At 36.4% G+C, this 15293-nt stretch overlaps 2 protein-coding genes across 3 annotated transcripts; both read right to left on the bottom strand.

Annotated features, from left to right (window-relative positions):
- Positions 1603-4666, bottom strand: LOC109838164. The gene is given in 5 exon segments (XM_020406628.1): positions 1603-1818; positions 1821-1977; positions 1980-2125; positions 2128-2301; positions 4555-4666. Coding segments are annotated over 5 exon segments (720 nt in total). The 3' UTR covers positions 1603-1687.
- Positions 4506-14834, bottom strand: LOC109836573. Of its 2 annotated transcripts, none has more exons than XM_020404521.1 (7): positions 14509-14834; positions 13522-13551; positions 9468-9566; positions 9158-9293; positions 7199-7517; positions 7062-7116; positions 4506-5131 (listed from the first exon to the last, which is right to left on the bottom strand). In XM_020404521.1, the coding sequence occupies exons 1-7, from the start codon at positions 14623-14625 to the stop codon at positions 5057-5059; spliced, it is 831 nt and encodes a 276-aa protein (XP_020260110.1). In that variant the 5' UTR covers positions 14626-14834; the 3' UTR covers positions 4506-5056. The 2 variants fall into 2 exon arrangements, with proteins under 2 accessions (XP_020260110.1, XP_020260111.1); XM_020404522.1 differs by having other exon boundaries at positions 13522-13544; positions 14509-14648.

Below are 15293 nucleotides of genomic sequence, written 5' to 3'. Positions count from 1 at the left end.
AAACAAGCAAAGTAAAAAAACAAGAAAAATTATACTTAATTTTTAACTTCTCAAAACTTTTCTTATAATTTTTTAAGAAATATAAGGAAATCATATTTTGGATGAAAAACATTTCCTATAAAGGTGAGAAACAAAATATTCCGATTAAGAAAGCAGTGGTGTTTAAGGAGAAATGAATGTCAATTATAACGCCTGAGGCATGTATAAAGAAAGTAGTTCAAACATTTTGAGTTTTTTTTTCCTTTCAATTATTTTATTTTAGAGGGAACATAATGCAGTTCAAACATACTCATGGATCTCGATCCGGTGCTTAAATTTAATCCTCGAAACAAGTGCAAAATAAGAGGGGAACCACAAAAGTGGACCCCGCCTTCGGAGGGAGTCGACCGTGTCTTGTCTTTGTCTAATCAAAACTTCAAACGAGGCCCAGTCCGGCTGTCCACTGCCAAACCTGCAAACAACAATCTTTACTACTACTCAAATTAGCAAAGAAGTCACTATTTTCTTATTGCAATTGTCAATTATTAGTCCCCTAAATCTTTCATATTTTCGAAATTAGTTCCCCATAAATCTTGATATTTTGAAAATAGTATTCTAAATAGCTAAGTGTTTTGAATTAGTTCAAAATCTTATAAGTATATTGACATTAGTGATTAGTCCCCCCAAAATCTTCCAAACATTTGCTGACAAAAAAAAAAGAATGATTTCAAAATTTTCTAAAAATTTAGAGGGCTAATTTCAAAACATGAAAGATTTGAGATACTAATTTCAGAACATGAAAGATTCCGAGGATTAATATCGGAAAACCCTTATATGAATAATAAGTGAAGTGTGCAACACATGGAAAATATGACAAATTATTAAAATTTAAAATTAAGTCGCAACCATCCATTGCAAAAGGAAAACTCCTCAGGGACCTCAAAATAGGGGACCCCTGAGGGGACATGTGAGGTGTCAGCCCCTGAGTGGCTGATTTACTGTTCATGAACAGTAAATCAGCGCCCCTAAGGCCTGTCCTCTCAGGGGTCCCCTATTTGGGGTCCCTTTAGCACTACTCATTGGAAAATAGACAAGTAATTAAAACAACAATCTCCGTTAGTACATTATGATAGTTCTATAAATAAATAAAAAAGTAGGACACAATAGCAGATTAAGTGGGAATAATCTTCCGAGTTTTCAATCTAGATTCTTGCTTGAAAATGAATCGCTAAATGTTGATATTTTAATACATCTCCAAGCCCATTTTAACATATTATTTAGCGTCGTTTGATTTACTGCAAAAATAAATTATAGCAAATATTACAACAGCTAATGTTTGGAAATATGTTATTTTATAAAATGCATATCAGATGCAGCAAGTGTTAGGCAAAAAAAAATATATGTAAAAAATCCTACATGATATTGTTATTCTACGCACCGGATATTAAAAGCTAGGCAAAAAACACCATCAAAACAAAAGGCACAATAAGTTTCATAATTAATCATCATTACCGTGATTTTGTAGGGTTAATTTTCATAATTAAATGTCCACATTTAATAAAAAATAAGCCCCTCCCAGACGCCACCCCCCGTCGAATTACAGCACGGTGACGTCATCCTGAAATGCCATGAAAACAGGAGCCCCATAATTACCAAAATACGCCCGCGAACCGTGTAGCCGCCCTTAACGCTGCACCGCCATCTCCATCTAAAAGCACAGGACCGCGACGGAGCCACAGACCATGACCCGAAAACAAGAGCCAAGAAGCCGAGATACAGAGCCCAGCTCTCCTGAACTTGCCCAGGTAGCTCTCGGCGGCTCCTGGTAGCAGACCTCGAGTCGGACGGCGGCGTCGCCTCCTCCTCCCCCCTCCGCAGCCTCCGCAGCCTCTCCGTGGCCAGCGCCAGCGTCAGCTTGTGGCACCGCTCTGGTACCTGAAGCCGTTGGCGGGCGGCGCAGGGTCTGGCGACGGAGACGTAGAAGGCCAGGAAGGAGAGAGGGTGAGGACGGAGAGGGGGAGCCAGCAGTGGCGGCAGCGGAGGCGGGGCTGGAGGAGGGAGAGGAGGAGGAGGGAGATGAGGAGGAGGAAGAGGTGGAGGAGCTTGTGGAGGTGCTTCTTCTGGAGGTCGATGGAGTGCTTCTTTCTAGGGTTTTCTCGTAGTGGAGCTGGATGATGGTGTTCAGGGCTCCGATCGCGGAGTCGCGGGGATCAGGCCGGGGCTGCGGCGGCGTCGGGGTCGAGAGAAGCCGGAGGCGGGGTCCGTCATCGATGGGGGTGTTTTTTTTTTGGGGAGGGTTTTGGGGGGATTTTCTAGGGGTTTCTGTTGGGGGTTCATTCAGGGGGGGTGGGTGTTTGTTTCACCAAAAGTTTATGGATTACAAGTTTTGGGATTATTTTTTTGTATTTTGGGATTTCATATACGGTGTTTGTTTTAATAAATTTTTTAAAATATTAAATTCTAAAAATGCAAAAAATACCTAATTTTTAGAATTTGTCAAATCCTCTCAATTGGAGAGGATTTCGACAAATCCCATAAATTGATGTATTTACCTGTCAATTGGAGAGGATTTGACAAATCCTAATTTTATATTTTTGTGGGAGGTAACATCACCAAGATATCATATTCATCATATTATAAAATTTTAGCATTTGGTAATGTTACAATTTGAGCTTGAAACAAACAAAATATTACAAATTGTAGTATTTTAAATCTCAAAATATTAATGAAACAAACAACATTTTCGAAATCCCAACACAGAACAAAACACCTATGGATTTCAAATCTCATTGTGAAATCTATATCCTAAAATTATAGGATTTGAAACAAACACCCTCTTATTAATCAACGGAGTTTGGGGATTTTGAAAATGTGGGGGTATTTAATGAACTGGTGGGCTTTTGGGGCGTGGCTTCAGTGGCAGCATAATAAGATGGAGCCGATTCAAAAATAATCTAGTTAAGTTTATTTTCGAACTGGAAAAAGAAAACGAGGCCAATGATTGGCCGCCAATCCTATACAACATTTTTATAAAATCTTTATCTAAGTTTTAGCATTTATTTATTCAAATTAGCGGACGAGTTGCCAAACGCGCTTCTGAGGTTTAACCTCCTCCCGACTTTAGAAAAAGGCTAAATGTCACTTAAATGCCCTATTCTTTTTAAACCATATTTACACTTAAAAAGTAAAAAAAAAAAGTAGCACGTTAACACACAGAGTTGTCCATCGTTAGAATCTGATAAACACCTTAAAAAATCCATTATGACAAAAGTACACCTAAATAGAAATTACTAAAATGGTGAAGCGTAGATAAATATATAATGATAAGGATCCGTACAATAACTAAAATGTCATGTGTTAATCATATGAGAATATTCTTAGAAATATTCCCGCGTGCAACAGATAGAAGGTATTGACATGCCAATTTTTTTTTACAACTTTAGAGCATTAAAGAGCTATTTTTTAAACATCTTTGAGTATTAATACGCTGATCTAATTATCATCTACAGATTCAGACTCCATGTCCGCATGCAAAGCAGGAAGCGGGGAGACTAAAATGCAAAGATATCGCTCAAATTTCACCAGAAAAAAGAAAAAGAAGATGGAGGTCAAGAAAGAAGTCCTAAATTAGAGCATTTAACCAATTTAACGGGAAACACTAACAATACGCTCTTGTCTAACTGCGCATATATTATTAAAGGAAAAATTATCAAATTGTGAGGGTCACAATTATCTTTCTTAACTTTTCATGGAAAGGACTGCATTTAAATAACAAACAGACAAGTTAATATTGTATATACTAACAACAATATTTGTCAAAAGCATGGAGGTTCAAAGGCTTGTAGAGATGGTCAGCGAATCTCGATGTGACTTTCTGCAGGCACAAGAAACCCCAAGGAGAGGAGCGGACTGGGCAATTGAGACTAGATTAGGGGTGCTAAACCGTATCCGTATCAGAGAAAATATTCATAGTCGTATCTTTATCATGGTTACTCAAATATATTACAAATAGCATATAGTTATAGATATGGTTTTATAGTGAAATATCTGTATCCGTATCTGAAATACCCGAATACATATTAGTCATGATTTTACGATAGTTTTGATTCTTAAGTTATGGATTTGTGGGTTAGTTTTGATGATCAAGATGTTTAATCTTAGCTTTTTAGTTATAATAAACATATTAACGACTTTTCTTTATCACATGAACTATGTTTTTCTCTCTAGTTTTCTCACATCCGTTTTGTATCCGCATGCATATCGCTTATAAATCCACACCTATATCTGTAACCATATCTGGTTTTAGCGGATATGGATATGAATTTTCCTTACCAATACATATTTGTATCCATATCCGTATCTGAAATGGGTAAGCAGATATGAATATGGTAAGCATCATATCTTAGCCGTATCCTAACTGAATGCAACCCTAAACTAGATGGCGGCCTACGAAATTGGAATGATGAAAGCGAATTTAGATGGAGCATTATTCTCAAATCAATGAGCTATCAGAGTTGGCGCGGTGGTTCAAGATCACAAAGGGAAGTTCTTTGCTGCGTTCTCCAAAATAATTACTGTCAGAAGGGAAGCAGAGCAGGCCAAGTTCATGGTAGCACTCAAGACTATTTGCTTTGTCCAAGATATTGGTTTTAGAAAGGTTGGGTTGGCGTGAGACTGAAAATGTCATTGGGACGATCCAAGGTCATGCTCCAGTGTATTCTATCTTCAAGCACATTGTTGAGGATATTCGAAGGCACGGCCAAGAGGCGATTGATTTGGACGGCTTTCAGGCATTGACTCGTCGTCGATCCTGCGGTTGTTCATTCTTCACAATCTGCACAAGGACAGATTTCCCATATGGGTTTGGGACTCTTTCCTTCTCTTCCTGAGTCCTGAGTCCTGAGTTCTAACTGTGATACAGCCCACAGGAGGAGCAGGATAATTATTAAGTTCTCGTCGAAACTATTAAGTTACATGATAAAATCAAATAGTAAAGCGCTTTATGTCGAATGAATGATGCATTGCTTTATCTTTCTAGATGAACTCCGATGTGATGAAAAATCTAACAGTCGGTGGCTCATGAGGCCTTAAGAGCACTGCACAGGGAATTGTATGCATTAACACAGAGCTTGAATTTTTCTGCTGCCATGTCCTGCATCATCACAAGGACCATCGTTAAAAGTAAATAACCTTTGCCAATGAACACAAATAAGCAAGGAGGAATAATTTCGAGTTTAACAAAAATAATGGAAGATACAAATTGCTAGGGTTGTATCGAACAACCATTTTGGCAGGGTTCTTGACATTTTGACTCCAGGAAAGCATATTTCTGCGTTAACGTTGTACCATTTTCAAACGTTGCGTTCAGATTCAAATTATCAGCAACATATATCAGTGATGATTATTTAATTTAAGGGAAAATTGCTTATCTTGGATCCCGAAATCTATGCGTCCACCCTCTCTAAAATAAGTTAAACGCAAAAACGTCCTAGACTAAAAAAAACCAAAAAAGAAAAGATAAAAAAAAATTCATTCACACCCTTGAAACCAATTTACAACTTATACTTTTTTATTCTTTCTTTTTTCCCCTCGTCTTCTTCTTCTCTTTTCATCTTTTCCTTTTCCTTCTCTCACCCAAACAGATTAGGCTCCTCCCTAAAAAATTTCCTAAAATCCTCTTGATTCTTCTTCCATAGCTACACGATATGACTTCTCACAAAATATGGTAGACTCAAAAAATGAAGAAGATGACCTCAACCTAATCAAAACTAATGGGAAGCAACTACCACAACGACAGCAAGCTCATCAAATCGATTAAAGTCAGCACCAACTCTTTCAATGATGGCGATGAATCCCACAACAAACCCTTGGTTTCCATGGATGATAATGATAATGATCAACTTTTTCCTTTTGTTGCGCCTAGGCCTATCATCAATTATCAACAATTCTCTTTATCTTCTCCAGTGATTCCAACAAACAATTCCACAATTATAACAAGCCAGATCAAATCGCTAATCTAGTTAGCCCAACCATCAAAATTTTCTCACCTTTTTTTGCGTATTACAAATCGAGGAGAGGAATGAACTGAACCCTAGACCGACAATCTGATGCATTCGATGGCGATCAAAGGCAAGAATATGGGTTTGGAATTTTGATAATTTTTGGGTGAGAGGAGAAAAAGAAAATGAAAAGAGAAGAAGGTAAGGGCAAAAAAGGAAGAATAAAAGAGGATGAGTTGTAAAGTGGTTTCAAGGGTGTAAATGAACATCTCTTTTTATTTTTATTTTACAGCCCAAGAAGTCTTGTGCATTTGACTTTTTTAGAGAAGGATGGATGGATAGATTTCCAAATCCAAGACTCTACAAGCAATTTCCCTTTAATTTAGTGAATCAGTATTTCTTCGCAGATAAAGTTTAAGATTTCTGGCGTTGATATGAAAATATGCAACATTTATATCTGGATTATAGTTCAGAGTGTGTCGGCCATATGCCTAGTTTAAGATGACGGACCGACCAACAAACCGGGCCAGCAAAAAAACTTGGAATTGGGCGGCCCCATAAGATTTATTTGGTTTTGGTAAAACCAAATTTTAACAAAGTTTTGCCCCCAAAAATAATTTTGGGGGAGAAAAATCCAAGTTTTTAATAAAGGGTTTTTATAAAAGAAAAATGCTTTTAAATCGAATCCTTACGAGGGGGGGGGGAAAAAAAAGGTTTGATTTTTTAAAAAGAAGGGAAAAAAAAAAAATTATTAAAAGGGGAAAAAAATTCGGGGGTTTTTTTTCTTTTTTTTTCCCTTTACCCCCCGCCCCCCACTCTTTAAATCTGGATGGAGATTCCGGGATGAGAATTCTAATGTTGGGAAATGCCAAGAAAAATCCGCATGGAGGCTCAGGGATAAATTATATAAGATTAAAACGAACAAGTTATTCAATTTAGGTTTAAACAAGTAAAATCGTTAGTTTTAAACCAGTAAGTTCTCAATAAAATCTTCTTAAAAATAACTTGCTAGTAGAAATCTTTAACTTTAATTTTTATCGAAGTTCTTCAGTGCTAGCCTAACTATTCAATTTTCTCACTTACCTGTGAAGGACCTTGATGCTTGTCAGGGTGCCACTTCAAAGCAGAAGTTCTGAAACTGCACAACATAATACATAGATCAAACAACTATACAAAGAGTTTAAGAGCTTAACCTAAGCAATATCTTTAAAATTACTTACGCGTTTTTAATGTCATCCAATTTTAAGGGACCAGTAGTCGGCAAGCCAAGAGTGACCCTATGAGCATGGCAACCTACATCCCTTGTTGGTTCCTCATCCTCATCAAAATCACTTTCATTCCAGAATTTTTCCCGAGCTTTTTCCTTTTTTGATTCGCCGCCGAAGTCAAATCCCCTCCATGTATTGTTAAAATTTAAATTCTCTGTCCATGTGAAGGACCAAGTGTAGCATTTTTGCCCTCCAAATGTAGCTGTAAAAATATTCTCTGGATTCAAGCCGTCATCATCTATGTCATAAAATTGCTGCTTCCGTCTCCAAGCTGTTTAAGAAATAGAATTTTAGCCAGAGAAATTCAAGGATATGTATGGATTTGGATTTTTTTCCCAATTCTATACTACTATAAGATACAAAAAGTAGGGTCCTTCCACGGCTATCAAGTAATATGGTTCTCTAAGGATCTAACACATTTGTATTTTGTGGTCAAATAGTAGTATAAAATATGTAGTCTAGCCAAGCATTACGCCTAACAATACAGTAAAAATAAACAGGGCAACTGAAAGCTTTATTGGAACAGCATTATCATCTTGTCGGCTCTCCCTATACAGAGAAGTATTAGTCGGAAATGTAACGAAGTGGTTGCTGCCTTAGTCCAGATCTGAGCAAAGAAATTTCCAGAAACCTGGTTCAGAGATGTACAAACATAATACGTTAACAGAAGTCCTACACAAATATGTGTATATGTATATACGTTGGATAATTATCTTGACAAATCAACCGACATTTCTGTACAACAGTTATACTAACAACATACAATGTCAATTTGACATCTTTCGAAATAAGATGCCAAATATAATGCAGTTTATTGGTGATATATATAATGGTTTAGTGACAATGCTTCAGTGGAGTGTCCAATGCTACAGCATGTGGTATTATACTTTAATTAGGTGAGTATGCATATAGCACATACGCAGTGGATACACAATCACAGATGTCATTGAATTCATTTGAAATATAATAAAATTGAGAACAATGCAAACATTGGACGAAAATCAGAAAGTAAAAAAATTTCAAAAAGTATGTATAGATGTAAATATCTAGTATGTGAATACTCCATACTATATACGAACTCGCGGCTGCATATTCAGTGGTTTACAAATATTGGATATAGCCCACATGGATCGGCTTTTACCACAAGAAGTTAGAAACTCTATGCTGTAAAATACTAAGCAAATTGAAAACGGATCCAAGTGGCAGCAAAGCCCATCATGTGAGTTTAAAAATGTTCTACACAATTTCCACATCAAGCTCACAAGTTAACCCTAAAGGTTCGGGATAAAGGCTTCATTGGTGTTGGTGAGGATACGTGTACAAGTATGGCACACGGCAAATTTGTAAAAGGTAGGGTACGGGAACACAGCTATATATATGCATATTATGTATATTTATATGTATTAAAGTTAATAACTTACATAAGATCAATATTAATTTTCCATTTACATAAGATCAATATAATAAGAAATAGATGCGAAGTGTAGAATATATGTCCAACACGTGTATGCATGTTTTAAATTAAAACATGTATTATATAATTGAGTGTACACCCAAACAAACATATACATATATTCAAGAAGTGTCCAAGAGGTTTGGGTACGGTATGTGTCGGGTATAGGTACGGCTTCCTAATAGAAGTATTTAGGTAACGTAGGTGTTCATACTCTTCAAGCATAGAAGACGCATATGAGAATCATGATATACTATTCATCTGAGCATCACATAATACGCCTGAATGGACTGATTATGCATGCCACATGACAGAAGCGACCAAAACCATAGCAAAATAACTGTAAGCATTATTTTCATATAATCAAACAGTTTTTCGTAAAAGTGTTCTTATTTCAGAAAACGTGTCATTGAACCAAATTTATATAACATTGCCACTATGGTAAAAAAATATCTTACTCTTGTGTTTGCCTCTGCCAGAGTGCGTCGAACTGTTGGGGTTAGATTTCCCAGAGCTTTTCGATCCGTGTGAACTATTTTTAGCTTTCGCATCTTGTCTGTCAGTTTCTTCAGCAGACCAATTAAAACCGTCATCCTAGAACCAAAAGGCAAAAAGGGTAAAATAATCATGCAGATATATTTTCATCAGCCAGAAACTAAATTCGTTTAGCTTGACATCATTGAAGAGGAATTGACAAAGATCAATTGTTCTTAACATGATAATGCAAATCCAAGAGATTGTAAGGAACAGGTATTGACAAAAGCACACCTGAGAGTAATGCTTGGAGGATTTGCCATAGAGTAGGAAGTCCTTAAGAGCTCTTTTTGTGTCAGAACGCTTCTGACGAACTGCAAATCTTACTTGAGCCTATGTAATGTTAGATAAATCAGAATGTACTGCACTCGCAACAGCGATTCCTCTCACCAGCAGAGTACGAAAATACATTGCAATAATAACAACAGTGATTTTTGGGTTAAAATACTTCTAAGCAGTAAGCACTGTATTTATGATTTGTCAAATTAATTCAAGTGAGAGTAATTTTGTATTTACGTAGACTACAAGTATTGCATACAAGCGCTCAAAACGAAAAACAGCTTCTGGACAATCAGTTCATCAGCACCGATCATAAATGGAGCATATGAGATAGCACTTGTTGCCATGCAAAAACAGCATCACAAAAACTAGCATTTAAGAGGGCAATCATCAAGGTATGCACATCAAAGCTGGTACGAAGGGATGAAAAAATGATTTACAAATGGAAATTAATTCTCAACTATAAGTTCAGAGCATAATGCAAGAACAAAAAAACTGAAATGTCACAGCAAAGGATTTCATGCCCAACATAATATAGCTTGCAATATGAAGAAGAAACAGGCACAAAGTGAGCACAAAAAAAAGAGGGCTTTGCACTAGAGACACATCGTTGATAAAGATTAAGCTACATGATTCAAAGTAAAGACAGAAGGTGGAATCCGCTATAATAAAGATGAAGGGAAAATTTTAAGAGTTATCATCTGATGAAAATTCTAGAAGATAGCTTAAAAGATGTACATGATCTGAAGGAAGCTAAGACAGCCTCCATTAGTGTTTCTTTGGCTCAATAAATTATTGCTATCATCAAGAACATCGGATCTGTTGAAGTTAAATTATGATAAAGCTTACGATACTATTGTGGATGTGCAGAGAAACTCAGCTGCTTCAGAGGATCTAATCTTTCTAGAGTTGGTAGACTTGTTTACATTGACCGCCTTTTACATCGCTATCTCAAAAACACATGCACTATTTGACTTCACCAACTAGTAAGTATGATTTTGTTTGGGGTAAGGTCCAAAAAGAACAAATTGCTAGGAAAAAACGGGGTTGATTGATTGACTTTTTCCCCTTTCTCTGTAGATAAAATGGATTAATAATGCAAATAATAATAAAATGATCAAAAGAAATATTCAACATGTCACAAGAATTTTTAATGTGGAAAACCCTTCAACTAAAGGTAAAAACAATGGGACTTAGTCCTGAAAAATCTTCCACTATGAATATAAGTATATAAAGTTTCCTTTCCAGACACTTGGTTAGCGGTACAACAACAACGAACATGATAGAAAAAAGGACTTCTTCTATTCAGAAGAAGGAATACAATATATTAATACTTTTTCTTTTTTCTCTCTCTTTTCTCTCTCCAACACTCAAATACTCTACGATTTGAAAAAAAATTTCTCTTCATTGCTCTAATATTTCTCTCTGCCTCTGAAGGCTATTTATAGTCTCAAAACCACCTACCTTTTGTTCTTTTTCAAACAATGTGTACCGTCCTTTGATTTTTGAGTCTGATCATTGCCCACAATTGTTGATTTTGAGCATGTCTTCTAGAAAAGTGGTGGGACTCACTTCAAAAGTGACGGGACAAACAATTCTCCCCTCCCGACTATTTGGAGAAATCCATCCCGACGATCTTCATACAGAGGTCAAACTTATCCTTGGGAACTGCTTTTGTCATCATATCAGCAGGGTTTCTGTCGGTATAGATCTTCTGCAGTAGCATCTGCTTCTCTTCTGTTACAACTCGTAACCAGTGTATCTCACGTCAATGTGCTTCATATGAGAATGGTACATATTGTTTTTGCTGAGATCAATAGCGCTCTAACTGTCACAATGTACAATGTACTCATCATGCTTCAAACTCAATTCCTGAAGAAATCTTTTCATCCACAGCATTTCTTTGCATGCTTCTGCAGCTTTGATATACTCTGCTTCTGCTATGGATAAAGAAACACACTTTTACAGCTTGGACTGCCAAGATATAGTGCCTTCTACCAAAATAAATAAATATCCAGATGTAAATTTTTTGTTATCGAGATCATCTGTCGTATTCGCATCTGTATAGCCTTCCAAAATTGGTTTGGAACTGCTAAATGTCAAGCATAATCTTGAACTGCCCTTCAAATATTTGAGAATCCACTACATTGCTTTCCAGTGTTCTCTTCTAGGGTTTGACATATATCTACTCACAACGCCAACTGCATGAGCAATGTCCAGCCATGCGCATACCATAGCATACATCAGACTCCCAACCGCAGAGGAGTATGGAACATCTGTCATTACTTTCTTTGCTTCTTCAGTAGTTGGACACTCTCTTTTGCTAAGCTTAAAGTAATTTGCGGGAGGTGTGCTAACAGGCTTAGCACCTTTCATGTAGAATCGTTTAAGCACCCGTTCAACATATTTTTATTGAGATAACCATACCTTCTTTGTTTCCTATCTCGAATAATCTGCATGCGTAGGATCTGACGTGCTGGCCCTAAATCCTTCATATCAAAGGACTTAGATAATTCCTCCTTTAACTTCTGAATCATCTTTGCATCATGTCCAACTATGAGCATATTATCAACATAAAGTAAAAGAACGATGAAGTTATCTTCAGAGAACTTCCAATTATAGACACATGAATCTACAACTATACGCGTATATCCATGACCCACTATAAATGAGTCAAACTTTTTGTACCATTATCGTGGTGCCTGTTTGAGCCCGTAAATACTCTTCTTCAGCTTGCAGACCATATCCTCCTTGCCTTTCACTTTGAAACCCTCTGGTTGCACCATGTAGATCTCCTCCTCTAAATCATCATGGAGGAATGCGGTCTTCACATCGAGTTGCTCTAACTCGAGATCCTGGCTATGCTGCAAGACTCAAAACTGTCTTGATAGACATCATCTTCACAACTAGAAAGAAAATTTTGTCAAAATCAACTCCTTTCTCTCCAAATTGTTGGTCCCGCCATTTTTGGAGTGGGTCTCACCACTTTTCTAGAAAACACTCAAAATCAACAATTGTAGGCAATGGTCAGGCTCAAAAATCAAAGGGTGATGCACGTTGTTTGAAAAATAACGAAAGATAAGTGGGTTTGAGGCTATAAATAGCCTTCAAAGGCAAAGAGAAGAATCATAGCAACGAAGAGAAAAAATAATATTCAAATCATAGAGTATTTGAGTGTTGGAGAGAGAGAAAAGAAATAGTGTTAGTCTTTTGTGTTTCTTCTCCTAAGTAGAAGAAGTCATCTTTTCTATCATGTTCGTTGCTAGTGGACTTCTAGCCAAGTGTCTAGAGAGGAAACATTGTATACCCATTATATTCGTAGTGAAAGATTTTTCTGGACCAGATCCCGTGCTTTTTACCTTCAGTCAAAAGGTTTTCCACATTAAAAATTCTTGTGTCCTACTAAATATTTCATTTGATCATTTTATTATTATTTACCTTATTAAGCCATTTTATCTACAGAGGAAGGGGAAAAAGTCAATCAATCAACCCCATTTTTCCCAACACAAATTACCTAAAGTAATTAAATCACATTAAAATATCTCACCTAACACATATTTTTAATCAATTTTGTTCATTTAAAAAAAAAGTTCGGCAAGGCATACAGACAATTTGTAGGTTGCACGATAAATTGAACTTTCCTAAGAGAACTATTTCAATTGTCGTCGCTCTAATTACCTTAGTAGAGTGACTACATCTATCGTGCTTTTTTCCTGGATCAGGAAGAGTGGTACCGGTCATTCCTTGCTAATTACTTTTTATAGCCGACACAAGAAAAGAAAATTGTGCAAAATAAATAACTCCAATAATGAAAGGGATTAAACAGAAAGATGTATTAGCCAATGTGCTTTTCTTATAATTTTATCAATATTTTAAATAAAAAAATGACTGTATGTATACTTCTAGTAAGCTTTCACCTCAATCCACAATATCATGACCTCTATGAATATGATGTAGGCATTAATTAAGCTTAACAAAACATAAAGATAGGTAGTTTTAGATTGTGCACCTTAGATGGTTTCTGACCTCTTCCTGCATCCTTAGAAAGGAAATTGTACAACACAGCATTAGAACTTGTAAGTTAGCATCGCCGAGAAAATAAAAACAGGAAAAATCACTTCAGTAGCTCAGTACCTATGCACACACACTTGAACTTACAAATGCAAATGTTTTATCAGTGAAGCACTAATATGCACAATATATAAAAAGCTTCCATGAATATATTAAAGCATGAAACCTTACAATCTAACAAGCTGGAGAGGAAGATCATTTGACAAAAGAAAGCAAATATTGTAGCATGTGCTGCTAACAGGTTGATTTTCAAAGTTAGGTGACGTGAATATTGTAGCATGGGCTGCTAACACTACTATTCTCATAGCATATACTTATATTGAGATTAGGAAAAATATATCTAAAAAGGTTTCGACATAGGAAGTTAAGAGTAAATGCAACAAACTCAAAGCTTCAACATTACTATGGAGGTGGCCAGGGAGATGAACATTGCTAAACTAAAATATTACTATCTTATGTGCAAAGGTGTTATATGCTTAATCCTATAGTTTTAGTAATTCCATTTCTTAACATGATACCATTATAATCAGATCAACGATATCGAATGGAGATGAAAGAAACAGTCAGCCACAAACGCAGATAGATAAAGCCTTTGCAATCTTTGTTGTTTATATATTGAAAATTTTTCTACTTAGTTTATTTATAGGGTTGATTTATACCCTGAAAGTTTAATTTTGCGCAAAAATACACTCCAAAGTTTCTCCCTTTTAACTTTAATCCCCCAAATTTGATGCGCTCGAGCTCGTTATAATCTTCAAAATGCAAACTTTATCAGAATCTTGAACTTGGTACTTCATTTACCAAATGCCCATCCATCCAAATACGTATAGCAGTTAAAAGAAAGCAAAAAAAAAAAAAAAAAAAAAAAAATAAAAGAAAAAAAAAAAAAAAAAAAAAAAAAACTCATTTCCCCCACGAAACTAACCTTGCTGCTGTTCCATTTGCCAAGCAAAATGGGAGTCGAATGAAATTGCGCAGAGTGGAGAGAAGAGGGTGAGGGATTTCTCAACTTGGGTATCGTTCTCCGTATAGATGTTTGCATTCTTCCTCTTTGATATTGGTTTCAATTGGATAGAACTGAGGCAGAAGGGAGAGGGGGGGAAATTGAATTTTTGAGATCTTTCCGTTGAAATTTTTGCAGGGATTTGGGTTGTCGACGTCTTTGCGCTCTCGTCAAGCCGGCTGTGGAACCTAGGTTTTCGCTGGTTCTCGTGTTAATGGGTCGGGTGTTCCGAACATCTAACCTAGATCCGCTTTTTACTCGAGCCCAAACCCCATTTCAGCGGGCCCGCTCAATTATTTTAATTTGAGGAAGCCCTTCTCTCAATTTGGGGGTGCTTCAGATAACTCTCCTCGGCTTCTAAATTCAACTTTGCTCTCGGCATCTCTCACAAAATTTCTCACTTTTCTCAATTTCAAAATGAAAAATGGCTGAAATACTTTTTTTAAAAGTTAAAAAGAAACACCCACCGATAAAAAAGGATCCTAATTAATTTACAATATTTTTACCACTATCTCCTCTCTTTCTCTCATCCTGCGAAAGATGGGGGTGGTTTTTTTATAATTGACAAGTAATTTGGTCTTTTTTAAGTCACATATGTTGTTTTTTCTAGGAGTAAAGTGAGAAAGTTCAAGAGGGCTAAATAAAAATAAATAAAAAACTTATGGTGAGGAGTTTGTCTACGACTCCCAAAATTTAAAGGAGTTCCG

Source organism: Asparagus officinalis, chromosome 4 (genome assembly GCF_001876935.1).
Source record: "Asparagus officinalis chromosome 4, Aspof.V1, whole genome shotgun sequence".
Taxonomy (NCBI): Eukaryota; Viridiplantae; Streptophyta; class Magnoliopsida; order Asparagales; family Asparagaceae; genus Asparagus; species Asparagus officinalis.
The sequence above is the reverse complement of the archived record's forward strand: the minus strand, read 5'-3'. Positions and strand labels throughout refer to the sequence as shown.